This window comes from Podarcis raffonei, chromosome 11 (assembly GCF_027172205.1).
Source record: "Podarcis raffonei isolate rPodRaf1 chromosome 11, rPodRaf1.pri, whole genome shotgun sequence".
NCBI classification, from domain to species: Eukaryota; Metazoa; Chordata; class Lepidosauria; order Squamata; family Lacertidae; genus Podarcis; species Podarcis raffonei.
The window spans coordinates 3742227-3754306 of NC_070612.1; the positions used below are offsets into that span (position 1 = coordinate 3742227).

A 12080-nucleotide genomic window follows, 5' to 3' on the forward strand; every position below is an offset into this window, starting at 1 on the left:
GAACCTTTACATTTAAATAAACCATTCAACATTTCCCCTGCGGTTCATCATTGTGGAACAAAAACATAAAGCATATTTTGTACATGTCTTTCATGTGTAACCTTTGGAAGTGCTTTAGTAAAAATGTCCGCAATTTGATTGTCACCTGGAACATATTCAAATACAATCATTTCGTCAGCAATTAGTTTCTTTACAAACTGTAAACGTAACCTTAAGACTCTAGTGCGCTGCGTATTGGTCTCTGAACACAGGATAGCAAGTCCGCTCTGGGAATCAAGGTAAACTTTTACTGGTAGTGTTACTTGCATCTGTAGGTCTGCAAATACTTGCAGATACCATTCTACATCACGAGTGGCCTGAACGCATGCACATAATTCACTCTCTGTTGTGGAGAGACAAATAATGGTTTGTGTCTGGGACTTCCATTCAAATGGACAACCGTTATAACAAAACACCATACCAGACACACCCCTGCAATTATTTTGTTCCACTGCATGAGATGCATCGCAGAAAATTTCAAAACCTTTGTCAATACATGTTGTAAACTGCAACCTATAATGTTTGGTGTGTTTAAGGTACATTACCACTCTCTTAAGAGCAGAGAAACATTGTGTAGTAGGCTTTTCCACAAATTTTGCCAGAAAGTGAAAAGCATAAGTTATATCTGGTCTTGAGATTCTTTGAATGAAATTTAGCTTGCCTATAGCAGAACGATACAAAGTTTTGTTAGGAAATGGCTTATCTTCACCTGTAAAGGTGAAACCACACACCATAGGCGTTCCCTTCCCATTTGCATTTTCTAAACATAGCATTTCAACAAGATCATCAATTTTTGCAGTTTGATGAACCAGAAAAGATCCATTTTTGCCTTTCTCAATTTGCATGGATAAGTAATTTTTAGCTATGCCTAATTCCACCACATCAAATTTCTTCTGTAACTGTGATACTACCAGTTCATATTCCTGTTTAGTTTTTGTAGAAATTAACACGTCATCTACATACACACATATTTTTGTTACAGAGTTTGCCCTTTCCTTTATAAACACACAGTTGTCTGCCTTTCCTTGTGAAAAACCAATATCCAGCAATTCTTTTGCTAAAGTTTGGTGCCAATTCCTTCCACTTTGGTGCAGACCATAAAGGGATTTATTTAATTTGCATACCAAACCTTCAGCAGCGTCTATGCCTTCAGGAACACGCATAAAAATTTGTTCTTTTAAATCTGCAAACAAATATGCAGTTTTTATATCTAGGTGATAAACAGAATGTCCACGTTGTGATGCATCTTTTAACAAAAGCTTAACTGTTTCATATTTTACGCTTGGTGAATAACACAAATCATAATCTTCGCCTGGAATTTGTTGAAAACCCCTGGCAACTAGTCTTGCTTTGTACCTTACAACTTCATTTTTGTCATTCATTTTAACTCTATAAACCCATTTTGAATCAATAAGTCTCATATCTGGGGTTTGTGGTACAAGAGACCAAGTGTTATGCTCTTTTAAAGAAGCTATCTCAGAGTTCATAGCTTTATACCAATTTGCAGCTTGTTGCTTAGGTAATTTCTGAACATCATTGTAGCTTTTTGGCTCAAAAACTGCCTTATTGGCATACACAGTATTAAAATGTTCATCTGCAAAACGTTGTGGCTTCTGCCTCTTTCTATCTGAACGTCTTAGTCCAGAAGGAGAGTCAGACTCCTCAGACTTAATGGGACTAAGTGAACCACTAGTTTCAGGTTGTAAATCATTGTCAGATTGAAGAGATGCCTGTAGGCTAAGCTCACGGTCAGAAAACTCAAGAGAATCTAACCTCCCCTCGGGTGCCTGTGACTTTAAATCATCAAACAAATCAGATTCAACAGACTTTTTGTCTTTTTCCATTAATTCAGAAGCACCATTTCCTGCTGCTGCTGCTTCTTCCTCTTCTTCCTCAGTATTATCTATACCATCAGTATCTTGGAAGACAGCAACTCCATTCCAATTTACAGTTTGTATCATGCTTCTGGTAATATGAAATTTGCCAGTTGCTGGTATGTAAATTCTGTACGCCCCCTGCTGGTAGCCCATTAATTTTCCCTGGACACTACGTTCACCCAATTTCTGCTTAGCGGGATAATGCATAATTACATCTGAACCCCAAATGCGTAGGTATTTCAGATTAGGGCGTTTTTTAAACAGCTTCTCATAGGGGGTGACATCTAAACCAGAATGATAACTGCGATTTCTAACATAACAAAAGGCATTGAGCGCTTCAGCCCAAAAGTCTTTGGGCAGATTAGCATCGTGCAGATAAGTTTTAACCCCTGCCTGTAGGTCACGCTGCACAACTTCAACAAGCCCATTTTGCCAGGGACTTCGGGGGCAAGATAACTCATGAGTAGTCCCCTGCGCTTCCAGGAATTTTTCAAAATCCTCAGAAACAAATTCCCCGCCCCGGTCAGAAAATAGGTTCTTAATTGGTTTGTTAAAGTGCGTTTTTACCCAGTTGCAAAAAACTTTGTACTTCTCAAATGCTTGGGACTTCTCAGCTATTGCATAAGTCCAACAATATCTACTATACTGGTCTATCAGAGTAAGCCAGTACTTAGAACCTCCTAATGATGGTGGGAGTGGCCCAACTAAATCACAATGTACACGCTCAAATGGCTCAGTTACTTTCCTATCTGAGCACCTACCCTTGCGTGCAACCTTAATCTTATTCTTGCAACAGGATAGACATTGCATAAAGAATTTACATGGTTTTAAGTTGAGGCCATTAACAATATTCTTTGTCTTAATTACATCAGCAAAATTCAGGTGTCCCAGAATTCTGTGTGCCTCATGGACACACCCGGAATGTGGCCTTACATTCCTCAACCCCTGGCTTGACTGTGCTGCTCTGCAGTTTATAGGCAATTGTGAGTAGGTGCGAAAATACAGTCTATATAAACCATCAGATTCCCGGGCATATAATAGACGTTTGTTCCCATCGAAAAACTCACACATTGACTTTAAGAAACGCACAGTTATCCCTTGACGAGCAAAGCACCTTACTGACAATAAATTGTCCACTGACGGGCAGTAAATGCAGTTCGCTATTGTAATGTTTAAAGAGTCAAGTTTAACAGTACCCCTGCCAAGCGACTGCAAGACTTGTGAATTGGCTAAATGTACATTACCAATTTCCTCTTCGAAAGAAATAAACAAGCTTCGATCATTGCAAACGTGCTGAGATGCTCCTGAGTCGATAATAAAAGACTTCCACTTGGCATCTTTAATTCTTTTACGATCTGTTGTCCGAGCATGAAAAGCTTGCGGCTCGTTTCTGTCTTTACGGTGCGATGTTGGCTGCTGGGCTGACAACCGTGACTGATGAACAGAAACAGGCTTGGGAGTACTTTGCTTTCTTTTGGATCTGCAGTCCTTTGCAAAATGTCCTTGTTTATTGCAGAACCAACAACGCTTTGCAGCTTTAAATGCAGTTGTATCACCACAAGTTTGCATATGGCGTTCCTCATTACTTCTTGAAATAGGAGTGCTTATGGCACAAGCCTCCCTTCTGTCCAACTCGCCCATTAATCTTGCCGTCACCCCTTCCACAGTTAATTGTGCTGGTGGAACGGCAGATATCTGGCTAGCTATGCCATCAAAGTCCTCATTAAGGGAACATAGAATGATAAAAACATACTGAATATCAGGTATGTCCATGTCCCTTCGAATTAATTCGCAGCGTATTGCCTCCAGACGTCTCAAGTGTGCTGCCAAATCACCACCAGGCTGCAACTTCGTCTGGTACAACTGCTTGAAAAACGTCAATGCAGATGCTGACTCTTTTCTAACATGCACTGCTGCAAGACTGTCCCACATTTCTTTGGCAGTTTTCTTATTTCTTATATAGACTACTTGCTGGTCACTGACTGCCAAATTAATTATCGCCCTGGCTTTTGCATCTCCTTTCGACCAAGCATTAGTCACAGGGTCAGGAGGGTCATCAGTTACATAGGTCCATACTTCTCTAGAGGTCAAAAGCGCCTCCACCCGAAAAGACCATAAACTATAGTTCTCATCTGTTAGCTGTGGGAAGACCAGAGCCTTCTCAGCTTCAGGAACCCGGTCAACCATTCTGGAACTCTTCCAGACCCACAGAACTACGCTAACAGGAGAAGGAGTTTTCAAACCTTTCTCAGAGTCCAAAAATATGCAGTCATCCACTCAGCAGCTGGGCCCATAACCAAAGATGTTGGCTGTTTGCAGTTTAGTAGCGCAGAGAGCTTGCTGGGGAGACCATGCATTAAAAAATAAAGGACTCAAAAATAACTTAAACTAGGTTTTAATAAGAAAAACAAAAACTCCTTTTACACTAAGTACATTAACAACCAAACCAGACCCAACCACCAACCCATCCCCCAGGGTAATGGGAGAGCTAGGTGCTGCTCCTTATATACTACACCCAAATGCTGACACACCTTAATCAAATACAACTCAGCAGCACCTGCTATGCTTCACAGCTGTAAAGCTGGGTCTCGTTATCTTACTCTGGCCCTTGCTCTGGCCCCTTAAAGACATACACATCGGGTGCAACAATGATGAACCTTTACATTTAAATAAACCATTCAACAGAGGGAACCGGGCTCCTGTGCTTGGGTCCCACTTAAGGGTTTCCTGTTCACGCATCTGGTTGTCCATTGTGAGAACAGGACGCAGGGCATTGGCCTGATCCAGGAGGACTCTGCTGTGGTTCTCATGTTCCTTCTTCCATTGCAGCTCTCCTGGACCTTCAGGGTGACTTGGACGTGGCTGTGTCAAACGCTGCGGTGGCGGCCAGCGAGGAGCTATTTAGACGCTGCGGCGGTCGGATCAATCCAAAGATTGTACCCAGCCAACATCTCCTGTCCATGCTAAAAAACAACATGGCAAGGCAGTGAGACCGAGAACTGGCATGCCCAGAAGGAGGTCTTCAGAAAAGGCAGGCAAGCAGGAGCAGTGGTCCTTGCTTTCCGAGTGCCACAAAGAGCAGCTGCAGGGCAGCTGGGCTTCCATTTGAATTGAGAGCACTTGTAGAGAACTTAAAAAAGATTCTAGACATTGCTTTCTGTGTGGTCTGCCTTTCTCTCTAGGAATCAACATTTTCGCTTCAACTTTTCCCTTTCCAAATGCCATTGTTTTTATATGATGATTTTCTCTCCCCTGTCCCCTCCATCCAATGGAGAGCTGATCACACTCAGAAGGGTAGCATCCCTTACACATACCTGCATACACAGAGTATAGCCTAAAGGGCAGGGGGACCTTCCTCCAAGAAAAAAAAAAGGAAAAGAAAACATTTGGGGCTGGGAAGGGGTCTTGAGACAGCTACATGCTTCAGTCATTTTCAGTAATATCTTTCAATTTGACTATGCATTGTCAGTCTGCTCCAAATTAAGGTTCAGAATATTCAGGACTCTAAGACCTCTTGGTTGGTTGGTTGGTTGGTTGGTTGGTTGAAACAGTTCCTCTTTGAAACACCCTTGTGTTTTCCTGGCCAGTTTTAATCTTAACCTCATACCTGTCTGTGTCACTCAGGAAGCAAACTGGGATGCAATAGCGGTTTTGGAAATGAAGCAGCGGAAGGTAGATAGATAAACTTTATTCACATTGGCCAACAGCCATAGCAACATAAAACATGCAATATGTACAAATAAAGACAGCAATGGGTAAAAAGGGCAATCAAATGACCAAGATTATCATTCAGATAGTGGCCCTTAATCTCATAGCACCCTCGATAAACCTAGCAACCTTTGCTGTTGTCTGATCATTTTGATCTGATAAAAGAAAGAACAATGTGGCCTCATATGGGCAGCCTGGGATGGTAAGTAAGAGTGGGGTAATGATTTAAGCAGCGGGAGATGATTTTACTTTTTAGAGGAGTCCCAGAGGAAGAGGAGGAGAATGTAAAAGAGTATTTAATCAACACATTGTCTGAATGGTTAGGAACATAGGAGGAGGAGCTGGATGGTTCAACTGACAAGATCTATCATGTTAAATCCAATTTTGCAAAGATTAGGAAACTGTCAGGAGACTGTTTGGTAATTTTTAATTCAAGATCAATTAAAGACAGAATAATACAAACCAGCTACCCGAACAGATTACAAATTAGAGGAAAGAATATTGTGATGGGATGATGAGCTGCTTGTGCGTGAAATTCCTAGTCCCTCAGAGTTTGGCTAAGTCCACAAACCTCTGTCTGTAATGGAGCTCCTTAAGCATGGCTCCGTCAGTCGCTTGTAGAATCCGACAGTGGGCGTTTACGGAACTTCTTCCAGCATAAAAGTTCCTTAACGGAAACGCGTCTTCTGGACTCTCGGCGCGACAGTTTCCGGTGAGGAGTGGGTGTCCCTATAGGAGGTCCTGAAACCTCCCCACTGTTTTCGCTGGAAGTGTCTCTGAGCCATCCCTCCGACTCACTTTCCCTTGGAGCTCCTCCTCTCCCCCTGCTGGTTCCCTCCTCAGCTGATAAGTCTCTCTCAGCCTCTGTGAGCCCTTTCACCTCCTGTTTTTCCGATGGCAGTTCCCTGACATCCACCTCCCCTCCAGGGCCCCCTTCACCACCTCCCCTCCCCTCCTCTGTGGGCGGCGAGGGAGCAAAACCCCTGAAAGAACCTCCCTCATCTTCCGAAGTCTCGAACACTTCCCTCCACCGGTTGCTGTTTCTGGTTTCTAAGTACTCCTCCTCATCGGAGTCTATTCCTTCTTCCAACTCCGATTCCCTGAATCCTTCCAGTTCCTCCTCCTCGTCGGTGGTGCCAAAGTACTCCCTCCGGAACCTCGCTACTGACTGAGGTTTCCTGGGGAACCTTTGGTGGAACGTTTCGATCAAGATCTCGTCATTGACCTCCTCTGCCGTCACCCAGGCGTTTTCTGACTCCGGTTCCCCTTCCCACGCGACCAAATACTCCACCTGATTACCCTTCCACCTGGAGTCGATGATTTCCGCCACATGGTTGCTGCTTTCCCTCTCTTCTAAGACTGGCCCCCGTGTGGAAACCCCTTCACCTTCCCCCCTATACGGTGACAGTAATGACCTGTGGAATACTGGGTGCAGTTTCATGTGGTTCGGTAACCGGAGTCTGAAAGCCACTGGGTTGACCTGTTGAATGACCTCAAATGGTCCCAATCTTTTGGGTCTCAATTTCTTGCAACCCCCCTTGAATGGCAACCCTTGGGTTGACAGCCACACCTGACTCCCCACCCTAATGGTTTCACCTTCCCTTCTGCTCTTGTCTGCCTGCCTCTTATATTCTTCTTTGGCCCTTTCTAAGTTGAGTTGGAGTTGACGATGGATCGCTTCCATTTCTTCTACAAAATGTTCGGCGGCCGGGACACTCCATCTCTCCCCTCCTCCCCCTGGAAACGCCCTGGGGTGGCACCCATAATTAGCGAAAAAGGGGCTCATCCCGGTGGACACATTCTCCGCATTATTGTAGGCAAATTCCGCTAGCGCCAACTTTTCGACCCAATCGTTCTCTCTGTCATTGACATAACACCTCAGGTATTGTTGGAGGATACCGTTTGCTCTCTCCGCCTGCCCGTTGGTTTCAGGGTGCCTGGCAGTCGAAAAATTGACCTCTACGTGCAGTAAGCTCATGAGCTTCCTCCAGAACCTGGACGTGAACTGTTTGCCTCTGTCTGAGACCACCCTCAAGGGGGCGCCATGCAGCCTAAAAATATGTTCTACAAACAATTTCGCTGTCTCTTCCGCCGTGACTGCATGTGAGCAAGCTACAAAGTGGCCCATCTTAGTTAACAGGTCTACTACGACCAGGATGGCGGTTTTCCCCTTGGATTTCGGCAGATCAGTCATAAAATCTATCGATACCGCCTCCCACGGTCGTTCTGGTGTGGGTAACGGTTCTAATAACCCCGCCGGCGCCCGCCTTTCTCCTTTGGCTCTCTGGCATTGGTCACACCCTCTTACATACTCCCGTACATCTTCCCTCACCTTGGGCCACCAAAATTCCCTGGTAACCAACCACATGGTCTTGTGTTGCCCAAAATGCCCCGCTGTGGGGCTGTCGTGCAGCTGTTTGAGTACTCTCCCTCTCAATTCCCCTTCGGGTATATATAGTGCCCCTTTGTAATACAATGCCCCGTTTCTTTCTTCAAAACCTCCGGGGTTTTCTCCCTCTCTCCTTAAACCTCTGAGCTTATTCTGGGCGTATTCATCATTCTCCGTTCCCTCTACCAGTTCCCTTTGCCCCACCAAGGCCGCCCCACACACCCAGCGGTCCTCTGGGATGATATGTCTCTCTTCGGGTGCTCCCTCCCCCTCCAAATATTCAGGTTTGCGTGAGAGAGCGTCCGCCCTGACGTTTTCTGGACCTGGCACATAGCAAATTTCAAAATGGAATTTGGAGAACTCCTGGGCCCACCTCACTTGTCGTTGGTTGAGCACTCGTGCCGTTCTCCAATACTCTAAATTCTTGTGGTCCGTGCACACTTGCACCTTATGTTGTGCACCAATTAGTAAGTGTCTCCATCTCCGGAACACTTCGTGAATGGCGAGTAGTTCTCGGTCATATACCGTGTAGTTCCTCTCGGATTTGTTTAGCTTACGCGAGAAGAAGGCACACGGTCTCCACTCCGACTTATTCTTCCCCGGCTGAAGAAGCACCGCCCCCACCGCCCGGTCTGATGCATCAGTTTCCACTCTCATTGGTTTTTGTAAATCCACATGCAGGAGCTGTTCTTCCGAAGCGAATGCCCTTTTCAATTCCTCAAATGCTTGCTCCGCCTCCGCCGTCCAAACAAATTTCTTCTTGCTGCTGAGACAGTCCGTGATGGGAGCCGTTAAGTGGGCAAAGTTCTTGATGAACTTACGATAAAAGTTCCCAAACCCTAAGAATCTTTGCACATCCTTTTTCGTTTTCGGTGTCTTCCATTCCAGCACCGCCTGGACCTTGCCTGGATCCATGGCTAATCCCTTGTCTGACAAGCGGTACCCCAGGAATTCCACCTCCTTGGTGTGAAACTGACACTTCTCCAATTTCACCCACAGCTGGTTTGCTTGCAGTTGGCTCAGCACTTCCCTGACATCCTTTACATGCTGCTCCTCATTCTCTGAATATACTAACACGTCATCTAGGAAGGCCACGCAATTCTTGTAGAGCAGAGGTCCCAGGACGTGGTTCATGAACGATTGAAAATATGCTGAGCCTCCTTGTAATCCGAAGGGCATAACGAGATATTCAAAAGCCCCCAAAGGGGTGAACATGGTGGTTTTCCATTCATCCCCCTTCCTTATCCGTATCAGGTTGTATGCCCCCCTCAGGTCCAGTTTAGTAAATATCTTTCCCTTCCTCACCCTGGTCAAAATGTCATCAATTCTGGGCATGGGGAAAGCCACTGGTTCCGACACTGCATTTAGGGCCCGGAAGTCCACTACAAGTCTCGGTTTATCCGTGTGTTTTTTGTCCACAAAAAACACTGGGCTGCCCCCCACCGCTCTGGACTCTCTGATGAAACCTCTCTTCAGGTTTTTATCAATAAACTCCCTTAACTCCTGCATTTCCCTGTCTGACATGGCGTACAGCTTGCCCACTGGGAGCTGGGCCCCAGGGACTAGATTGATTTGGCAGTCAAAGGCTCTATGCGGTGGTAGTTTGTCTGCTTCCCTTTCGCTGAAGACATTGCTCAGGTCAGCGTATTGTTTGGGCACCTTCCCTTTGTCCGTTACTTCCGTCCCTGCTAGAAAGGCTTTTGCCCCTTCCGGAGCCTTCCCCTCTTTGCAGTGTTCCAGGCAATGTGCTGACCCAAAGGAGACCACTCTCTGATGCCAGTCCACTAGCGGATCATGCAACGCTAGCCAGCTCATTCCCAAAATAATGGGAGCCCCTCCCAAGGTGGCCACATTGAACGCTATTCTTTCGGTGTGCCTGGCAACCCTCATAACCATTGGGACGGTCTGTAGGCTAACTTCTCCTCCCAACAGCTCCCTCCCATCGATCGTGGTCACCTGCAGGGGGTTACTTAAAGGGATTGTCTGTATCTGGTGTTCAGCTGCAAACTCCTTACTCATAAAATTACAGGAGCTGCCTGAGTCCAATAGCGCCTTTATCTTTAGTGGGTGTCCGTTTGCCAGCTCTAGCAACACCTCTATCACTAGGGCTGGTCTTGGAGGTTCCGGCGTGGGCACTTTTACTGCTCCTTGGCCTGGCTGCTGTGCCCTGACGGTGTCAGCCAGGCGTTGGCTTTTACTTGCTCCTGGACTTCCTCCTCCTTTTCCCCAACAGCTCCCGCCATCCCTTGCCATTCCTTTCTTTGCGGGCAGACTCTGGCAAAGTGACCTGGCTGCTGGCAGAGATAACATTTCTTGGCGCTCTTCCCCTCCTTCTTCCGCCCTTCACTGGGATTTGAAACTGCGCGCGCGCGCGCTGTTCCAATTTCCATCGGCTCTCCTGGCGGGAAAGTTGGCTCCGGAATCTCTGGAATGCGGAAATCCCTCCAACGCTCTCCTTTCCCTTCCCGCTTCTCCAAGGCTCTCGCCTCCTGGCGCGCTCCAATGGTCAGCGCTGATTTGGTCAGCTGGTCCATAGACTCCGCCCTGGGCGCCCGGGAAAGTTCGTCTTTCACCGCCGAAGAAAGCCCCTCTTCGAAAAGCATTTGAATGGGCTCCGCCGATAGATCCCACCCCAATTTATGTATCAACATGGTAAACTCAGTCCAGTACTCACGGACAGATCGGCTCCCCTGTTTACAAGCCATCAACTGTCTGCGCACCACTCCCTGCTCAATGTCGCTGGAAAACATCAGGTCCATGGCGCGAAAAAACTTCCTCGTGTCCTTCAGGATTTCATTATTCCCTGCCATCAGGGGTCTAACCCAGTCTCTCGCCCCCCCTTCGAGATGGCCAACCACAAACGCCACTCGCGATTCCTCGTCAGGAAAGTCGTCAAACTGCAGATTGAGAGCATACTGCATCTCTGTCCTAAAGGCTTGATAGTTCCTGGGGTCCCCCCCAAACTTCTGCACCAATCCTGGCATCTTTCTTGCCAGTGGGGTGCCTTTTGCCTTTTCTGCATCCTGCGCCCTCCTCTCCTCGAGCCTCGCCGTTTGCAGCGCTAGCTGGACCTCCAACACCCGGTACCTTTCTTCCAGGCTTGGACCCGCTCCAGCTCCTCCCACTTCTCCGGTTCCGGCTGGGTTGCTCATGATGCCTCTCTGCACAAGCTGCTTTCAGGGACTGTCGGATTGCTGTGATGGGATGATGAGCTGCTTGTGCGTGAAATTCCTAGTCCCTCAGAGTTTGGCTAAGTCCACAAACCTCTGTCTGTAACGGAGCTCCTTAAGTATGGCTCCGTCAGTCGCTTGTAGAATCCGACAGTGGGCGTTTACGGAACTTCTTCCAGCATAAAAGTTCCTTAACGGAAACGCGTCTTCTGGACTCTCGGCGCGACAGTTTCCAGCGAGGAGTGGGTGTCCCTATAGGAGGTCCTGAAACCTCCCCACTGTTTTCGCTGGAAGTGTCTCTGAGCCATCCCTCCGACTCACTTTCCCTTGGAGCTCCTCCTCTCCCCCTGCTGGTTCCCTCCTCAGCTGATGTCTCTCTCAGCCTCTGTGAGCCCTTTCACCTCCTGTTTTTCCGATGGCAGTTCCCTGACAAATATTATCATTCTGAAGGAAATTCCAGCCTGCCTTCTTAAAAAACGCACATATTATAAATTTCTAACAGATGCCCCAAGAAATGATAAAATACTTTATAGATGGGAAGTCTGAGAAGGAATTTATTTTACATACAAAAATAAGAAACAGAGATGCAGAGACATGGATGAGGCATAGAAGTTTTGGAGGAGATCTAAAAACGAGTTAGGAAAAGCTAAACCTTAGGAATAGCTAAACCAATGGTAGGGGAACAGGCAGCAACAGGAGGTGAGGAAGAGGAAACAACAGAATATATTACAGGTATTCAAGAAGAATTAAAAGAGATACAAGATTCTAATTAAAAGATAAATATCAGAATGACTGATCTTAAGATATTAACTTGGAATGTATATGGTTCAGATACTAAAACAAAAAGGAATAAAATTAAGCAAGTAATATTAAAACAAAATTTGGATATAGTTTGCC

The 12080-nt window shown here is 46.3% G+C and overlaps 2 protein-coding genes across 2 annotated transcripts in view; both read left to right on the top strand.

Annotated features, from left to right (window-relative positions):
- Positions 1 to 5069, top strand: part of LOC128423614 (maestro heat-like repeat-containing protein family member 7) — a 28245-nt gene extending 23176 nt beyond the window's left edge. Inside the window, exon 15 of the mRNA XM_053408972.1 lies at positions 4746 to 5069. Coding sequence (XP_053264947.1) covers positions 4746 to 4906 — 161 coding nt within the window. The 3' untranslated portion in view covers positions 4907 to 5069. The remainder of the gene's footprint in view (positions 1 to 4745) is intronic.
- The window catches only part of TPGS2 (tubulin polyglutamylase complex subunit 2), a 190199-nt gene extending 181564 nt beyond the window's left edge, over positions 1 to 8635 (top strand). Inside the window, exon 8 of the mRNA XM_053409007.1 lies at positions 8623 to 8635. The gene's annotated coding sequence lies outside the window, so the exon portion shown is untranslated. The remainder of the gene's footprint in view (positions 1 to 8622) is intronic.
- Positions 8636 to 12080: the final 3445 nt, after the last annotated feature.